General features: G+C 44.6%; 1 protein-coding gene across 1 annotated transcript in view; it reads right to left on the minus strand.

Annotated features, from left to right (window-relative positions):
- Nucleotides 1-18660, minus strand: part of LOC137425082 (complement factor I-like) — a gene marked incomplete at its 3' end in the record, with an annotated part of 66507 nt that overhangs the window by 16529 nt on the left and 31318 nt on the right. The window contains exon 5 of the mRNA XM_078769289.1: nt 14822-14945. Within this exon, the coding sequence (XP_078625415.1) occupies nt 14822-14945 (124 nt within the window). The remainder of the gene's footprint in view (nt 1-14821; nt 14946-18660) is intronic.

Genomic DNA, 18660 nt, shown 5'->3' on the forward strand with positions numbered 1-18660 from the left:
CTGCAAATGGACCTGACGGCATCAGCCCACGGGTCCTAAAATCCTGTTCTTCCGCTCTTTCACTCCGTCTCTCTGTTCTCTTCACCCTCTCTTTTGCTCAAGGTCATCTGCCATCTGCTTGGAAATCAGCCAACATCACCGCTTTGAACAAAAAAGGTGCAAAAACAGATCCGAGCAACTTCAGACCAATCAGCCTTCTCCCAATTATCAGCAAAGCCATGGAATCCATCATTGCTTCGGATATGAAATCTTTCCTCTTCTCCAATGGCTTGATCTCTGATCATCAATTTGGTTTCAGACCTGGTCACTCTACTCTGGACATGCTGCTTCTGCTTTCTCAACAATGGATGGAGGTCCTCAATGCCAAACAGGAAATTCGAGGAATCAGGAAACTCCCTTGACATATCATGTGCCTTCGATACGGTCTGGCACCCCGCCCTGCTCACCAAACTCTCCTCCTTTGGTATCCATGGAAATCTCCACGCATGGCTGGCGGACTTCCTCTCTAGTCGTAGTCAACGTGTGGCCCTGAATGGGATTCTCTCATCTCCTCTACCTGTTCAGGCTGGAGTTCCCCAAGGCAGTGTTCTGGGCCCTGTGCTTTTTCTGGTCTTCATCAATGATCTCTCTGACTCTCTTGAAAATCCTCTCTATCTCTTTGCTGATGACTCTACTCTCTGTCGCTCCATTCGTCATCCCTCAGATCGGCAGTCTGCAGCCTCCTCACTCTCTGCAGACCTGGAAAAAATCACAGACTGGGCAAACAAGTGGAACATGTCTTTCAATCCTGACAAATCTCACACACTTACGATGTCTCTCCGAAAAGACCGACTGGACAACCCTCCCATCCACTTTCTGAATAATCCTCTCCAAGAAGTTCTGTCACTCAAGCTTTTGGGTCTCACTGTCTGCCATGATCTTTCCTGGGAAAACCACATTTCAAATCTGGCCTCCAAAGCCAGTCGCCGACTGGGCATCCTCCATCGTGCGAAGTCCTTCTTTGGCACACCTGAGCTGCTCACCACATACAAGGCTTTCATCCGCAGCTCAATGGAATACTGCTCTCCCCTCTGGGCTGGTGCTCCTGCCTCACACCTAGCTCGTCTTGCCGCTGTTGAAACCAAAGCGTTCAGAATCATTGGAATCTCCCGCGATGAAGCTAACTCGAAGGGCCTTTCACTCACTCGCCGCAGGCAGGTTGGTGGTCTTTCCGTCTTCTACCGACTCCTCTCTGGCCTTGCCCCCCCAGCTCTCTCTGGGCACTGTCCCCAAAATATTCCTACAGGTCACACAAAATCTGCCTGCAACCCTCTTATGGTTAAACTGCCAAAATCAAGACTCTCTGCTCACCTTCACTCCTTCATTCCTCTTTTCTCCCACCTCTGGAACAAACTCCCTCACTCTCTTCAATCCCACTCCACCCTCCAGGTCTTTAAAACAGCTGTTCACCACCATCTCTTATCTTCCCCCATCCAAAACCTTGATCTTTTCTACCCCCGCTAATTTCACCCCAAATCCACTCTTTTTGAAATACCAACTTCTGTCCTGAAAGTCCTTGGTGTCCTTGTGTTTTATACTTCTCCTAACCCCCCCCCCCCGCCTTCCCATGCCTCCTCCCCCAAAGCCCTCTCCCTCCCACACATCTCCCTGCTCTCAAATGTTGTGTTTGTGTGCTTCCCCTTCTCTCCCCATCTTGTCTTCCGCTCCCTCTTTTTTTATATTTTGTTTGTCTGTTTGATTTGTTTGTGAAATAAATCTTAGCGCTTTCACGAGCCTCGATTCCGTATACAAAAAAAAAATTTTTTTTTTTATGTGTTCTGTACCGTCCTCCAAACAGTGATGCTCCATTTACATTTCGCTGTCGGACAACATGGACCAACTTCTATCAACTCATCCAAACTCTCTCTTCCTCATATGTAGCGACTTCAACTGCCATCATGCCAGCTGCCTGGGTGTGGGTTCCTCTCTCACCAGCCATGGCACTTCAGCAAAGGACTCCTGCGACTCAATGGGACTGACACAATCTGTCAATTTCCCGACCCGGATCTCAGTCAATGGAGTATCTTCTCTTCTGGACTTGGTTATGACTAACTTCCCTGCAAATGTCTGCTGCTCTTATTCTGCTCCAATCGGTTCTTCTGATCATGTGCTTGTTAAAGTGGACATCTCTCTGGCCATTCTCAGAGAGCCTCCTCAGCGCCGACGAGTCTGGCATTTCACTCAGGCTGACTAGCACAGTCTGCAAGCAGCCATCAATCATCTGGACTGGTCTCCCATCTCTACTGCCCATGAAATCAATTCTTCCTGGGAATTCTTCCAAAGCAAACTCCTCTCTCTCATGCACATGATTTATCCAGTCTCCTCTTCAGTTGTCTTACCCTTCCTCCCGTCCATGGTACACTGAATCTTGTGGTGAGGCAGTTGCCCTGAAACAACTTGCCTTTGCCTCTTGGAAGGCAAATCCAACTGAAGGCAATCTCAGTTCCTTCCACCAAGCTCGGAACAAGTGTGTGTCTGCCCTCAGGAGTGCCAAGAAGCACCATCTCTCCACACTCGAGATTGAACTCTCAAACCTGTCTCCTTCCTCCAAATCCTGGTGGCATCTGGTCAAATCCGTTTCTGGTGTTTGTTCCTCCTCCATCCCCTCCCTTACCTCAAATGGCGACACAGTTGACACCGCACGTGACAAAGCCGAATGCCTCAACTCTGTGTTTGCCTCAAAATCTTGTGTCCCAAACCCATCTCTCTCTGTTCCCACTTTTCCCAGTCGAACCCAACTGCTCCTGGACTCTGTGTCCTTCTCTCCTGACAAGGTGGAGAAGTTTTTGTCAAACCTCGACTCTGATTCTGCAACTGGACCAGACGGCATCAGCCCACGGTTCCCAAAATCCTGTTCTTCCGCTCTTTCACTCCCTCTCTCTGTTTTCTTCAGCCTCTCTTTTGCTCAAGGTCATCTGCCAGCATCTTGGAAATCAGCAAACATTACCGCTTTACATTACCGCTTTACACAAAAATGTGCAAAAACAGATCTTTGTAACCACAGACCAATCAGCCTGCTTCCAATTATCAGCAAAGTCAGGGAATCCATCATTGCTTCGGATATCAAATCCTTCCTCTTCTCCAATGGCTTGATCTCTGATCATCAATTTGGATTCAGACCAGGTCATTCTACTCTGGACATGTTGCTTCTGCTGTCTCAACAATGGATGGAGGTCCTCAATGCCAAACAGGAAATCAGAGCTGTCTCACGTGACATATCACGTGCCTTCAATACGGTCTGGCACCCAGCTCTGCTCACCAAACTCTCCTCCTATGGTATCCATGGAAATCTCCACTCATGGCTTGCGGACTTCCTCTCTGGTCGTAGGCAACATGTGGCCCTGAATGGATTTCACTCATCTCCCCTTCCTGTTCTGGCTGGAGTTCCCCAAGGTAGTGTTCTGGGCCATGTGCTATTTCTGGTCTTCATCAATGATCTCTCCGACTCTCTGGAAAATCCTTTCTATCTCTTTGCTGATGACTCCACTATCTGCCGCTCCATTCCTCATCCCTCAGATCGGCAGTCTGCAGCCTCCTCACTCTCTGCAGACCTGGACAAAACCACAGACTGGTCAAACATGTGGAACATGTCTTTCAATCCTGACAAATCTCACACACTTACTATGTCTCTCCGAAAGGACCGACTGGAAAACCCTCCCATCTACTTTCTCAACAATCCTCTCCAAGAAGTTCTGTCGCTCAAACTTTTGGGTCTCACTATCTGCCATGATCTTTCTTGGGAAAACCAAATTTCCAAGCTGGCCTCCAAAGCCAGTCGCCGATTGGGCATCCTCCGTCGTGCGAAGCCCTTCCTTCGCACACCTGAGCTCCTCACCACATACAAGGCTTTCATCCGCAGCTCAATGGAATACTGTTTCCCCCTCTGGGCCGGTGCTCCTGCCTCACACCTAGCTCGGGTTCATGCTGTTGAAACCAAAGCTTTCAGAATCATTGGAATCTCCTGCGATGAAGCTAACTCCGAGGGCCTTTAACTCACTCACCGCAGGCAGGTTGGTGGTCTTTCTGTCTTCTACCGACTCCTCTCCGGCCTTGCTCCCCCAGCTCTCTCTGTGCTCTGTCCCCCCAATATTCCTTCAGGTCGCACACGATTTGCCTGCAACCCTCTTAGGGTTAAACTGCCAAAATCTAGGCTCGCTGCTCACCTTCACTCTTTCATTCCCCTTTTCTCCCGCCTCTGGAACAAACTCCCCCACTCCCTTCGATCCCACTCCTCCCTCCAGGTCTTTCAAACAACTGTTCACCACCATCTCTTATCTTCCCCCATCCAAAACCTTGATCTTTTCTACCCCCACTAATTCACCCCAGATACACTTTTTTTTTTTGGAAATTCCAACTTCTTTCCTGGAAGTCCTTGCAGTGTTCATATGTTTTATACCTCTCCCACCTCCCCCAAGCCCTCCCCCTCCCACATTTCTCCCGATGTCCCTGCTCTCAAATGTTGTGTTTGTGTCCTTCCCCCTCTCTCCCCATCTTGTCTGCCGCTCCCTTTATTTTTTGTGTTTTATGTGTCGGTTTGACTTTTTGTGTGATTAATGTTAGCTCTTTCACGAGCCTCGATCTCGTATACAAAATAAATAAATAAATAAATTTAAAAAAATATTCCTACTGCAATGCTTCACTGCCAGCTGAATTCACTGCATGAACGTCGTGAACTACTTTGTAGTAACATTGCATATTCTTTGTATAGTAGATTCCCAGACTGGTTACCAAACAAACAATCGTCACGTCGACAATTACGTCACAGCAATAAGCTTATAGAAATTAGGTGCAGGACTGAACGTTACAGAAAGAGAGCAATGCCTTATATAGTTAGACTTTTAAATACCATGAATGTGTTCTAAGTAAGATTAAATCTCTCAACACATATTCTCCAAGTGAGATTCATAACAGATTTACCTTTTCTTTCCCTAGTTTTATATTTCAAGGAAATTTTTATCTTGGAACGTGGTACTTATTATTGCAGCTATTTTAACAGTGTATTTTATTCGTGTGTATTTTATGTGTGTGTATTTTATATGTATGTATTTTATGACAATGGGTGTATTTCACAATAATGTGTGTACCTTAAACGATGCTTATTTTTCATGTTATTAATGCCTGAATATGGAGTTGTTGTGTAGTAATTTTTTCTTATTCATTTTAATTATTTGTATGTTATAGTGATTACAAATTATAGACTTATTTCATGATCTTGAAGGAGCTGGGGCTCCCACGTCGATCGGAAGAATGGACGCGACAAAAAGCTGGAATTCATCCGAGTTGCTTTAATCAAACCAAACACTCAGGCACTCTGAAAAGCCCGTTTATCGGGCAGCAATATATATACATATTATCCCGGAGCATTTGCCCAGGAAGGGCGAGAGGGGGCGTGGCCCAGCGTCCTGGCTGCGGCCTGGCAAGTTGAGGGCGAGCCTGCCCGGGCATGCCCGGGCATGCCCGGGCGTCCCGACCGAGGCCTGGCAAGTTGAGCGCGGGCCTGCCCGGGCGTCCTGGACGAGCCCGGCATGGTGATCGCTCCGCGTCCTTGATAGGTACAAGGCGATTGTGAAAACCCAGCGGTAGCCGCTACAATCTCGTATTTTATGTTATGTTGTAAATCATTCACAATTCAGCTATGGCTGCGATGAATTGACAATAAAACCATAATTGATTGATTGATAATCTGGCCCAGGGTGGCCGACACAGCTGTTTGTAACGGTTGCGTTGAAGTGGCCCGTCAGAGTCGTCCAAGGCAATTGGAATGAACCCGCGCAGCAACAATAATATTGTTGTGGATCTGCCGCCGGCCTTCTCCCCTTACCAAGGGGGGATTATTCCCCTTGTCTTGACTGACCTGGCACGACCCGGGACCTATTACGTCCCTTCCGGACAGCGCTAAATAGGGTTGCAGGACGAAGTTCGCTGTTACCCAAGTACTAGCGCTGCCCTGGAAGTGAGGAAATAGGCCCCGCACGAACCACGTCTGTTGACGATACGCCGAGCGGTTTGCGTACACGTGATTCATGCTATTATTAATTACTAGACCCCGATTCAAGCGGTTCTTATTCGTACCACCCTTAGTCAATGGAGAAATCACAGGTACGATCGAATCAGAAGGTAGAACAGAATTTATTTACACGACACAATGGTAGAAGGTGAAAGGATTTTGGAGTTTGCTGATGGAGCTGATTTGTTTATTTGTAATACTCAGTTCCAGTAAGAGGCGAATAAGCTTGTTACATACACGTCAGATGGGTCGACGACAACCGTTGACTACCTGATGGTGCGTAGGCGAGATAGGGGACACCTCCGGGACACAAAGGTGATCCCAGGGGAGGAGGCTGTGTCACAGCACCACTTGGTTGTCTGCGACATAAGGTTGAAAGGTGCGAGGAGAGCTCGGCGGGTGAAGTACCAACTGAGAATGAAGGTGTGGAGGTTGAAAGAGGTGACAGTGAGGGAGGCATTAAAAGAGAGGCTGAGTATGGCAGAGGATGATGTGGTTGAGCTTGAAAGTGGTTGGATGTCAATGAAAGAAAGTCTGTTGGGAGCCGTTGGTGAGTTATGTGGATGGACAAAAGGACAACCGAGGCACTGGGAAACATGGTGGTGGGATGATGAAGTTGGAAAGAAGATTGATGAGAAGAGGAAGAAGTTCAAGGAGTGGCAGAAGGCGAAGGGTACGGGGGCAGAAAAGGAAGAGCATGAAAGTTATAAGGCAGCCAAGAAGGCTGCAAAGAAAGAGGTAGCAAAGGCGCAGGAGGCATGTCGGAAAATGTTCGGAGAACGCTTGGATTTGGAAGAGGGTCAGAGAGCGGTATTCAGGATGGCAAAGCAGATAGCGAAAGAGAGGTGTGATGTGATGGGGGTGAGTTGCTTGAAGGATGAAGTGGGACAAATTGTCGTGGACCCAGATGGAATTAAAGGAAGATGGAAGAGATATATGGAAATACTGTTGAATGCAGAGAATGAATGGGATGGCAACATAGAGAGTAACCCAGTTTTAGGACCGGCAGAGAAGATAACCAAGAAGGAAGTTGCGGAAGCGATTAAAGCAATGAAGAGTAGAAAAGCAGGAGGGCCGACAGGAGTTGTGGGAGATATGTTGAAGGCAGCGGGAAATTGGGGTGTGAAGAGAATGACAGAGATCTGCAATCTGGTGATGAAAGAAGGCCGCATTCCAGTGGATTGGGAACTGAGTACCTTCGTCCCTCTATACAAGGGGAAAGGTGACCCTCTGGACTGTGGCTCGTATTGAGCGATAAAGTTATTGGAGCATGGAATGAAGGTATTGGAAAGGGTGTTGGAGAGGAGGACAAGGAAGAAAGTGAAGACTGACGAAATGCAGTTTGGATTTATGCCAGGAAGAGGAACGACAGACGCGCTTTTTATTGTGAGGCAGTTGCAGGAGAAGTACATGGAGAAGAGGAAGAGGTTGTTTCTTGGGTTTGTTGATCTGGAGAAAGCATTTGATAGGGTTCCACGTGAAGTAGTGACATGGGCATTGAGGAAGTTAGGAGTGGAGGAATGGTTGATCAGAGTAGTGATGGCAATGTACAAAAGAGCACACACAGCTGTAAGGACGAAGGACGGGAACAGTGGTGAGTTTGAGGTGAAGGTGGGAGTGCATCAGGGGTCGGTACTAAGTCCATTACTATTTGTAGCTGTGATGGAGGTGCTGGCTCGGAACGTAAAGGAGGGTTTACCGTGGGAGTTGTTGTATGCAGATGATCTGGTGTTAATTGCAGAAAGTATGGATGGACGGAAGGAGAAGATGAACAAGTGGAAGGAATGTACGGAGACGAAAGGTCTGAAGGTGAATATCGGAAAAACAAAGGTGATGGCAAGTGGTAAAGCATGTGGTGAGGTGGAAAGAACTGGGAAGTGGCCATGTGCTGTGTGCAGGAAGGGTGGCGGAGTGAACTCAATTCAATGTACAATGTGCGCTGAGTGGGTTCATCATAAAATGTAGTGGTTTGAGAGGGTCATTAACCAGTGTGGCAGCTACATTCAAGTGTAAGGTGTGCACAGAGGGAGCTGCAGATGGAGGAAATGTTGAGTTGGATCTTGGAGACGGCGTGAAGCTGGAAGGTGTGAAAACATTTTGTTACCTAGGAGACATGCTGAATGGAGAAGGTGGATCAGACTCGGCAACGGTTGCTAGAGTGAGATGTGCATGGAAGAAGTTTCGAGAACTGAGTGGCATGCTGACGAGGAGGGGAGTGTTGTTGAAGCTGAAGGGAAAGGTGTATGCTGCATGTGTGAGAAGTGTTATGATTTATGGGAGCGAGACATGGGTAATGAACGTAGAGCAGCAACGAAGGCTGGAAAGGGTGGAAATGCGAATGGTTCGGTGGATGTGTGGAGTATCGTTGAGAGAGAGGAAGCCAAATGATGAATTGTGAAAGATGATGGGAATAGAGCCTGTGATGGATGCTGTGAAGAGAAACAGTTTGAGATGGTTTGGTCATGTGTTGAGGAAGGATGAAAGTGACTGGTTGAGAAGAGTGATGGAAATGAATGTAGAAGGAAGTAGAGGACGGGGAAGACCGAGAAAGACTTGGCTAAAGATGGTGGAAGAAGAAATGCGGGCAAGGGGTTAACAAGGGGAGATGCAGAAAATAGGGCAAAATGGAGAACATTATCATGGGGACAGCAAGGCTAACCCCCGCTCTTGCAGGGAAAATGGCCTTTTAAAATGCCTGTTGTTGTTTGTTTGTTGTATACAATGGCAGAAGAAAAGGGGACACAGAGCAGCCTTATACAGTCTTACTTAATACCCAGGACAAACAGGCCTGTCTCTCACACACACACTCACACGGGGATTGCTGGTGGGCAGGTTGATGTTCACCAGCGCGTCCAGGGATGGCTTCCGTGCAGCTCACTCTCCGGTCCCCGGCACGTCCCTTGGAGATGGAAGTAGGTGAAAGCAGGAGCTCGCCGCGTGTCGTCTGAACGGAGCGGGTTATTATGGGGCGAATTGGTCGGGAGCGGATTTTGGCGCGGCTGGCGGTTATTCACTTGCGGCTATGGCCGCGCTTACTCGCATGGCTGGAAATGCGCTATATGCTTTACCGGCGCGTCTGGCTGCGCCCGCGTACTTTGTACAGTTCAACGCCTCTTCTGCTCTCTCTCTGCGCCAGTCCTCAAAGAACGCGCGTATCCTCTGTAAGTCCTCAAACAACGCGCGTATCCTCTGCAAGTCCTTTACGAGCAGGTCCCTCTCAACAAGTCCTTCTCAATCAAGTGTCCCCGCGCTAGTCCTTTAACAACGCGCGTATCCTCTGCAAGTCCTCAAACAACGCGCGTATCCTCTGCAAGTCCTTTACGGACAGGTCCCTCTCAACAAGTCCTTCTCAATCAAGTGTCCCTGCGCTAGTCCTTTAACAACGTGCGTATCCTCTGCAAGTCCTCAAACAACGCGCGTATCCTCTGCAAGTCCTTTACGAGCAGGTCCCTCCCAACAAGTCCTTTCGCCACTGGTACAAGTCCTTCAAGTCCTTTCGAGGGCTTTTCGCATGGGCTTTTATAGACCCGCCCACGAACCCTCTGGAACTCACTAGACGCGCTTCACCACGCCCTCTCACGCCATTCTGCTCGAGCTCTGATTGGCTGGTGGCTCTTACCGTCATCGCCTCGCTGCTCCCGACCTCAACGCCGCCCCCACCTTTTTAGGCCTACCTCGTGTTACTCAACTAGTGGTCAGCCGAATGGGGCGCGGGCTGGATTACGCCCATAGAGGTAGAATTGGAGGGTGGACGCAAAATGAATGGGGCCTACTCTCATGTCTTTACACAACGCAGGTACTAAGAGTGGAAATGGCCTATTCTTACACATACTAAGACATAACTATTCTACAAATGGGCCTGTATGTTGCTCGTGTGACTAACTATGGGTGGCAAACCTTTAACCTTTAATGCCTTCAATGTGCCAATCTCAAAAACGCAGCAATATGTTAAATGCATATGCACAGTCGTGACCAAAAATATTGGCACTCTTGCACTTTTTTCAAATAACTCCCAATTTTCCCTAAAAATAAGTTTAAATTCACAAAAGTATTTGGTCTCCACAATTGCTTATTTCACTGATATTATTACAGAACCTTTGTTTTTGATTCAGAACTTAATATAAGAATACAAAAAATATTTATCCTTTTAAATCAGAAAATAAATAGAAATGGCATTGACAAAATTATTGACACCCTAGACTTAATATTTGGTAGCACAGCCTTTGGACAAAATAACTTCAGTCAAGCGCTTCCTATAGCCATGAATGAGCTTCCTACACCTCTCTCCTAGCAGTTTGGGCCACTCTTCTTGTGCAAACTGCTCCAGTTCTCCAAGATTTGAAGGGTGCCTTTTCCCAACTGCTGTTTTCAGATCTCCCCACAGGTGTTCAATTGGATTTAGATCTGGACTCATTGCTGGCCACTTCAGACAGTCCAGCGTTTTGTCTTGAACCATTCCTGGGTGCTTTTAAAGTGTGTTTGGGGCATTTTCCTGCTGTAAGACCCATGACCTTTGACAGAGACCCAGCTTTCAGACACTGGGTTGAACATTGCGCTCCAAAATGCCTTGGTAATCTCCTGATTTAATGATGCCATGCACACATTTAAGGCACCTAGTGATAGAGGCAGCACAGCAACCCCAAAACATCACTGAACCTCCTCCATGTTTGATTGTAGGGAAGGTGTTCTTTTCTTTGAAGGCTTCATTTTGTTTTCTGTAAACATAGAGATGATGTGCTTCACCAAAAAGCTCTAATTTGGTCTCATCTGTCCACAGGACATTCTCCCAGAAGGATTTTGGCTTGTTCGGGTGTGTTTTGGCAAACTCCAGTCAGGCTTTCTAATGTCTCTCTCCCAGCAGCAGTGGAGCCCTCCTGGGTCTCCTTTCATTGAGATGGTGATGGAATGTGGGGATTGAAACTGTACCTTGTGTCTGAAGGTCAGCTTGAATCTGTTTGGCAGTTGATCGAGGTGCTTTCTCCACCATTCAAACAATCCTTCACTGCAATCTTCGATCAAGTTTTCTCTTGTGGCCATGTCCAGGGAGGTTGGCTACAGCGCCATGGGCCTTAAACTTCCTGATAACGTTGTATACGGTAGACACAGGAACATCAAGGTCTCTGGAGATGGACTTGTAGCCTTGAGATTGTCCATGCTTGGCTACAATCTTGTGTCTGACCTCCTCAGACAATTATCTTGTTTTCTTTCTTTTCTCCATGCTCATTGCGGTACACACAGTGGCACAAAACAGCAGAACGACTCCTTTTCTCCATTCAAACTGGTTGAATGAATGATTTTTATATTGCAGGCACCTCCAACTCACCACAGGTGAGTTCAATTCCAAAGTAAAGGAGATTCACCTGCTTGAAATCCAATTATTTCTAACAACTTCTAAAACTTACCAATAATATTGTCGCGCAATTGCCCTCGGTTAATACCGTTGGATCAGGATAGCCAAACAAACTTTAATGGAGGTGTTTATTCAACGACGGATTTGACTCGGCAGCACGGGCAGAAGAAGGAAGAGGAAGAAGCGGCGAAAGCTCTTACCTGTAGCAATCTCACCGGCAGCTCCGATCCTGAAGGGAATGAACTCAAATGAACACGGGGGTAAAAATGTACAAAAATAAACAGGTTTATTTTACGGAACGCGATACAAAGAAATGCGACAGAAGAACTAATTCTAAATTGGGACCTCCCCACACAGATTTCAAATACGAGACAAAGGGAGAATGAATAAAATAAATGTCCCATTGTGTATTTGTGAATGCGAGCTTATCTGTCTGGCAGTGTAGTGTCGGGTCGATGTTCGAGCGCATCGTCCGACACAGCTCTGGTTGGCGCGAACTGCCCGGTCCTTGGCATGGAGCGGCCCTCGGCGCGCCTGCTCGTCAGCACTCCAACGCAGGCCCCGCTCATCATTCGTCGTTCGCACACCAACGCAAAGCAGAGAATCGACGGCGTCCCTTCTCTCCACCGTCTTTCAAACTGCTCGTTCCTCCACCAGGTCCGAAGCAAGGGAAAGCCCAGCGCGAAGGGACAGTCAGGAGCAAGAGGCCAAGGAAAGAGAAGCGAGGGAAGAGACCACCAGGAAGAGAGACTGAAGAACCAGCCAGCGAAGAGACAGCCAAAACCCCAAAATGCCGGCGAGCGAGTCATTTTGTCACTCACAGTGTGACGTCAGCCCTTTCTCTCTCCCAACCAGTGCCTCGTTTATTTGTGGTCTTTCGCGCCTTCTGACATCACCGGCGCTTGTCCTCCATCCAGCCACCTGCTTCTAAGTAGTCATTTTGCACCTTCCGCACTGATTGGCCGAATGTTCGTGCCTTCCGCACTGATTGGCCGAGGTGTCAACGGTGGGTGAACAATCAGTGCGCAGCTTCCTTCCACTTTCCTTTCACCAATCAGTGGCCAGCTTCTTACCCCTACCAATCACACGTTCTTCTGGGCGTGGCCATTGCTTGTTGTTTCTTCCAAAGTCATTGTGAAATTATTTAATGTGTGGTGCGCTAATGGGCCTATCTAATATCTATGGGATGTATTGCCATAAGGGACACTGGGATGCTCACCGAGGGAACGACACACAAGAGAATTTTACCCATAATCCCTGTACTAATTAGCATTCCCCACCCCCTCGTGGCGGGGACAAAGATACAAGCTTAATCCGACATTCGGGCTACAGAACTTATTACATCCAGATTCCCTATCACAACAGTCAAGCACCTAACTATGCAGATCTACCTGGATCTAGATATTCCTCCACCCCTAATTCATAACAATATTGTCCGGGGCATTTTAGGATTTCTGTGTGGAATACGCTGAGATTTAGTAATTTTTTCAGCTTTTTTTGTTTTGTTCCACTGCAAACCAAAGAAATACATTTGTGGATACCAAAAGATTTTTTAATTTCAACAATTTTCTGGAAGAAATGGTGAATTCTTTGAGAAAAGTGCAAGGGTGCCAATATTTTTAGCCACGACTGCAGCTCACCAATAAATCTGTTTTATTTTGATTAATCTTTATATGGTTTTCATGACCATTATAATGTAATTCTGAGTTGTTCACTGAATTTTTTAAGATCTTTAATTCTGAGTTTTCATTGCAAGTTGTAATGAGTGGTAAGCCATTCCTTTCACGCCATTAGGTGCATTGGGCTGCCAAGGCAGTTTCATTGGCAAAGGGGTACAATCCCGGATGGGTCGCCAATCCGTCGCAGGATTCTCAAATGCCGTATTTCCCAGAGCAGAGCTGGTTCTCATTTTTTCTGATCGTGGAAGGATGACAGGTTGAGTCATCCCACCTGGAATTAATGGCATGACAGGGGGTTTGAACTACAGACATTAAGATCTATAAACCAGCTGCCTTAACTGTTAAGCAACCACCACCTGAGAAGTAAACACAAGGATTAACGATAAACAATTCAAACAGATCAAAAAATATTTTGTGCATCTCGGGCATCTTCTTTCTGATGATGTGAGATGTGATGCAGAAATCAAGTGAAAATCGAGATGTCCAGATTGGCTTTTATCAACATGAAAGGAGCTCTTAAGAGAGAACGAGAACGACACTCTTTGACCTCACGACATCGACCAATATGCCTCTGCGCACATTATTACATTATTATACATACTTATACCAAGTTTGATTTAAATCCATTCAGCTGTTCTCAAGTTATCACATTTTTACCTGACATGACCTCTGACCTTTGTCTTTTGACCTCAGGACCCCAAAATCTAATCAGTTAATATTTACATCATTATACATATTTGTACCAAGTTTGAATTATATCCCTTTAGCCATTCTCAAGTTATAGACCTATTACAGACTTTGACCTTTGACCACTTGACCTCAAATTCTAATCAATTAACCTTTACATAATTATGCATACCTGTACCAAGTTTGAATTAGATCACTACAGCCATTCTCAAGTTATAGGCATATTACAGACTTTGACCTTTGACCTCTTGACCCCAAAATCTAATCAGTTCATCTTTACTTGATTATACATACCTGCCCCAAGTTTGACTAAGATCCCTTCAGCCGTTCTCAAGTTATCACGGTAACGGAAACGTATCATGGACGGACGGACCGACGGACAGCCGGACGGACAACCCGAAAACATAATGCCTCCGGCGACTTCGTTGACAGAGACATAAAAATGAGCATTAAAAACTCTATTCAGGATTGCAAAGTACTATATGTGGTCAATACTGCGCTACATGGGGCAGAACTCCAAACTACTTTAATAGCTACTGTATGTCCAACACCGACTGATAGCTTTGGAAATATGGATGCTAACAAAATTATGCGAGTTAATTGGAAAGAAAGAAAATATAATGAAACAGCATTTACAATGGTGTATGTGACAAGAAGTTTTAGAATGTACGATACAGAAAAGAGGCAATGGAAATATTGTGGCCAAATTCTGAATCATCCAAACAATACTGACTGGTTATAATGATGGAAGAAGAGTATGAGGAAGGCAAAAAAGAAAATACCCTCCTCTTCAGCCCCTCCTCAGGACCCCCCTCCCCTCCTCTCCGAGTGGGCTGAAGGTCATCTCTCGAGGTTGTTGTTCAGACCACTGCTGATTTGGGGGACTCTCCAGTGGGAAAGGGAATTGACCTTCATTTGTACTCTCATCTTAAGCCTAGCTCTAACGATGTTATGTTCACTAGCTCCGAATGGTTCCTCCAACTCTAACTTCTATAATATTTATACATTCACATTGAGGGATGTGCAACATAAAATAATGGCAAAGCAAGGCAACCTTACAGGCTCAAACCGAGCTGTCGACAAGCTACATTAGCAGCCGGCATGTTCATCTTTGTACACACAGGTAGCCAGTCCCCTGAGATCTTCAGAAACAGCTGTCCTCTCTCTTCTTTAATGGCAAACCCTGTAATGGCACAATCCAGAACAAATCTCTGATTTGGCATAAAGTTTGACAACGCTATTGCTCCACTTTTGAACACATATACCCAACTCACTATCCAATCCTCATAATTACCTGAAAGCAAAAACATGCAGTGTATGTTTACAAGTATTTGCTCCCCTCCTCCCTCCCCCCCCCCCCCCCCATTGGAGGAAGACCCTGTCGCGTTCAGGCCGTTGGTGCTCCTATGTTTGGCAGCGAGTGCCCCGGAAGCATTGACGGAAAGAGAGTGGCATTGCAGCATTGAAGGAAAGAATGAAAGAATTGCATGCTCAGTTAGGGTCGCCCAGATAGCTCAGATGGCAGAGCACTGGTATGGTTTTCCAGATGGACCTGGGTTTGAATCCTGGTCTGGGAATGTAATTTTCCCACATATATCAATTTATTTTTAAAAAGTCAAAATGAGGGCTTTCTGTTCTAAATGCTCCAACATGTTTTAAAGTCACGATTGTGTTGTCATAATCACATGTGAAGAATGAATGTGTGATGCAAAACCTCCTTTTTATCAGGTGTTGTCGACAGAAAAAAAAACGAATTCTTGCCCCAAAAGTCCACAGGATCAGTGAAAGCAAAATCCCAAGTTGAGGTAGTTGAGGTTTCCATGTTCTTGGAAAGAATTACTCGATCTGATTTCGATGACAAAATGGATTAATCATGCAGCTTGGATGAGGGGAGAAGGCTGATTTCATTACACAGATATGTGATAGATCTGTAATGAATTGGTAGCGACTACTGTGATTAAAAAAACGAATTTACTAAACTAAAAGATGTATGAAAATCAATAGGAATGGAATACTCGTTTGAAAATTTTATGGAAAGAAAACTTGTTTGTTCAGTTTGTCCCTCAAAGACTACTTCACTCAGATTTCAAAACCTATAATTGTACGTTTCGTAAAATAAAATGAGCAAGCACGTTTTTCCAAGATGGTTTTCAAATGCAAAACGAAATAAGATAATTCAATGTCTTTTTACGACACCTCGTAATGAGTAAAACACATACTTTGAATTGATAATACCAGAAAAGAACAGTAAATTGTAATATGCCAAGGAAAGCATAAACTGTGAATCAGCAAGTGATGAATTACGATTTGTTTCTACACAAATCGTAATTTATCTACATGTGGCATTGTTGGTAGGGGGTGAATACTTTTGCAAGCCAATGTACATCTCTGAAGATGTTTTTGTCTTATGATGCTGCTCTCTTGCTGTATTAATTATTAGTGAACCAGTTGTTACCTAGTTTACTGTTTATGAATATGGAATATAATTGATCTCATACTTGCAGAATTTGTCAGTATCTTATTTAATCAATCCTTTTGGGGAGTATAGGGTTGTGAACATTTTGTATTATGTTTTGTTTGTTTGTATTTCTGGACTACACAGGTTTTCTTTCTTTGATGTTGCAACTGGAAACTAAAACGGCACTCAGTAGAGAGCATACCTCCGCTTTGTGAACAGTTTACGTTTTGTATCCCAGAGTAGACCAGAAAATCACAATGCACAATCACATTCAATCAAAATCATCTGTCCACAACTTTTTGCGATAACCTGATATTTATCGTTCTTGGCTCTATCTCCAAATGGTGAAGAATCACTTAAAAAATTATACGAGCCGGATCCGGATCCGGATCTTCACCGAAATTGAATCATTTCGTCCTTGTCACATACTTATAACTCTCTGCCAAGTTTCGTCCAAATCCATCAATAACGTTTTGAGATATCCTGCTATATGTTGGTTTTAGCCCTATCACTCAATGGTGAAGAATCACGTAAAAATTTAAATAATTCTCATATCCGAATCCATATTCAGATCGTTACCAAAATCGAATCGATTTGTCCTTGTCAGACACCCAACCGGTCCACAAAGTTTCGCCCCAATCCGTCCATAACTTTTTAAGTTATCCTGCTATGTAATGTTTTTGGCCCTATCTTCCAATGGTGAAGAATCACTTAAAAAATTCTAGTAGCCGGATCCGAATCCGGATCTTCACCAAAATCGATTAATTTCGTCCTTGTCACATATTTAAAACTCTCTGCCAAATTTCGTCTGAATCCATCCACAACTTTTTGAGATATTTTGTTCACAAACAAACAAACAAATGAAAAATCCCTCATAGTCTCAATCTCACACTTCAATCAATCTCACACTTCTCACAATCTCTCAATCAATCTCACACTTGGCAAAACAGAGCAAAGTAGAATGGCACTCAGTAGAGCATCCTTTTGACCTCAAAAATAATTAGTGGTTGAATTCAGTGACTTGATATGCAAATCGTCTTCAAATTTTAAGTTAATCGGATGAAAATTTACAATTTTAGAAATTTGGCCTATGTTGACCTTTTGGCCTATGCTGATCTCAAAAATAGTTGGTGGTTGAATTCAGTTTGCTGATTTGAAAATAACATTCAAATTTCAAGCCCATAGGTTGAAAATTGAGGATTTTAGAAATTTGAAAAAATGTGGTTGACCTTTAGCCTATGTTGACCTTTTGGCCTATGTTGATCTCAAAAATAGCTGGTGGTTGAATTGAGTTTGCTGATATGAAGATAACATTCAAATTTCAAGTCAATCGGATGAAAATTGAGGATTTTATACATTTGAAAAAAGTGGTTGACCTTTGGCCTATGTTGAACTTTTGACCTTTTGACCTCAAAAATATATAGGATTTTGTCGGACGGCTTAACATCGGTTTAAAATTGTGACCTGTAGGCAAGTATAAGTGAGTGGACAGACAAACAAACACACACAAACCGGAGTGACAAGTTACAGCTTTGACAACTTTGCCAAGTAACAAACGGACAAACGGACAGACAGACAGGGGTGAAAACATAACCTCCATCCACCTTTGGTGGTGGAGGTAATAAAGATGAATGGACTGAATTTGAATAAAGATGAAGACTTCCACTGTGTGCCGAGGTGCTTTTTCTCTGCGTAAAACCACTATCATGTTTGCTTGTCATATCACTTGCCAACACAAAAACAGCTGGATAAAGTCAGTTATAAACTGAGCATGCTCGTCATCCTTTATCCATCTTTGCCACTCTTGATGAAACTATGCAATCTACATGTTATAGTGTCTTGAAAACAAGATATGAAATAGTTATTTTGAAACCTCATTTCTTAACAGCTTAAATTGAGGCTAATGCATCCACTGAAATGGCCATCAGAGCCCTGGATACAATGCTGAGCTGTTATAATATGAAATGGATTCAGGATAATGTCAGAAATCTTTTAAGCAGGAGGTTGCAACTTAATTTCATTTCCAAGTAATTTCAATGGAGCAGTCATGTGAAGCACGTGAAATCACGTGTTTGCAAAATGTGTCCACGTGTATCTGGGAAACACACGTGACATCACACGTGCCCTTCTGCCAATCATGGGTAAAAATTGGGCTGCATCTATAGAAATTATTGATAAATTGACGGAATGTGCACTTGCTCATACTTAATGGTGCTCATACTTGACTTAATTTTTATTCTGAGGATATAAAGTGATAAATTTGATAGTGAACAGATCTACTTGTATTCAGTTTTGGAAATTTGATATTTCATGTTTATACTATATACCAGATGGCATTTTCATTGATGGATAACAAAAGTCATTTTAAAAAGCGCATTTCCTTAGAAATATCATGATACATCAGATAATGATAAAGCATTTCAACTGAGAACTATATACA

This window comes from Myxine glutinosa, unplaced genomic scaffold, assembly GCF_964187855.1.
Source record: "Myxine glutinosa unplaced genomic scaffold, kmMyxGlut1.1 SCAFFOLD_1985, whole genome shotgun sequence".
Lineage (NCBI taxonomy): Eukaryota > Metazoa > Chordata > Myxini > Myxiniformes > Myxinidae > Myxine > Myxine glutinosa.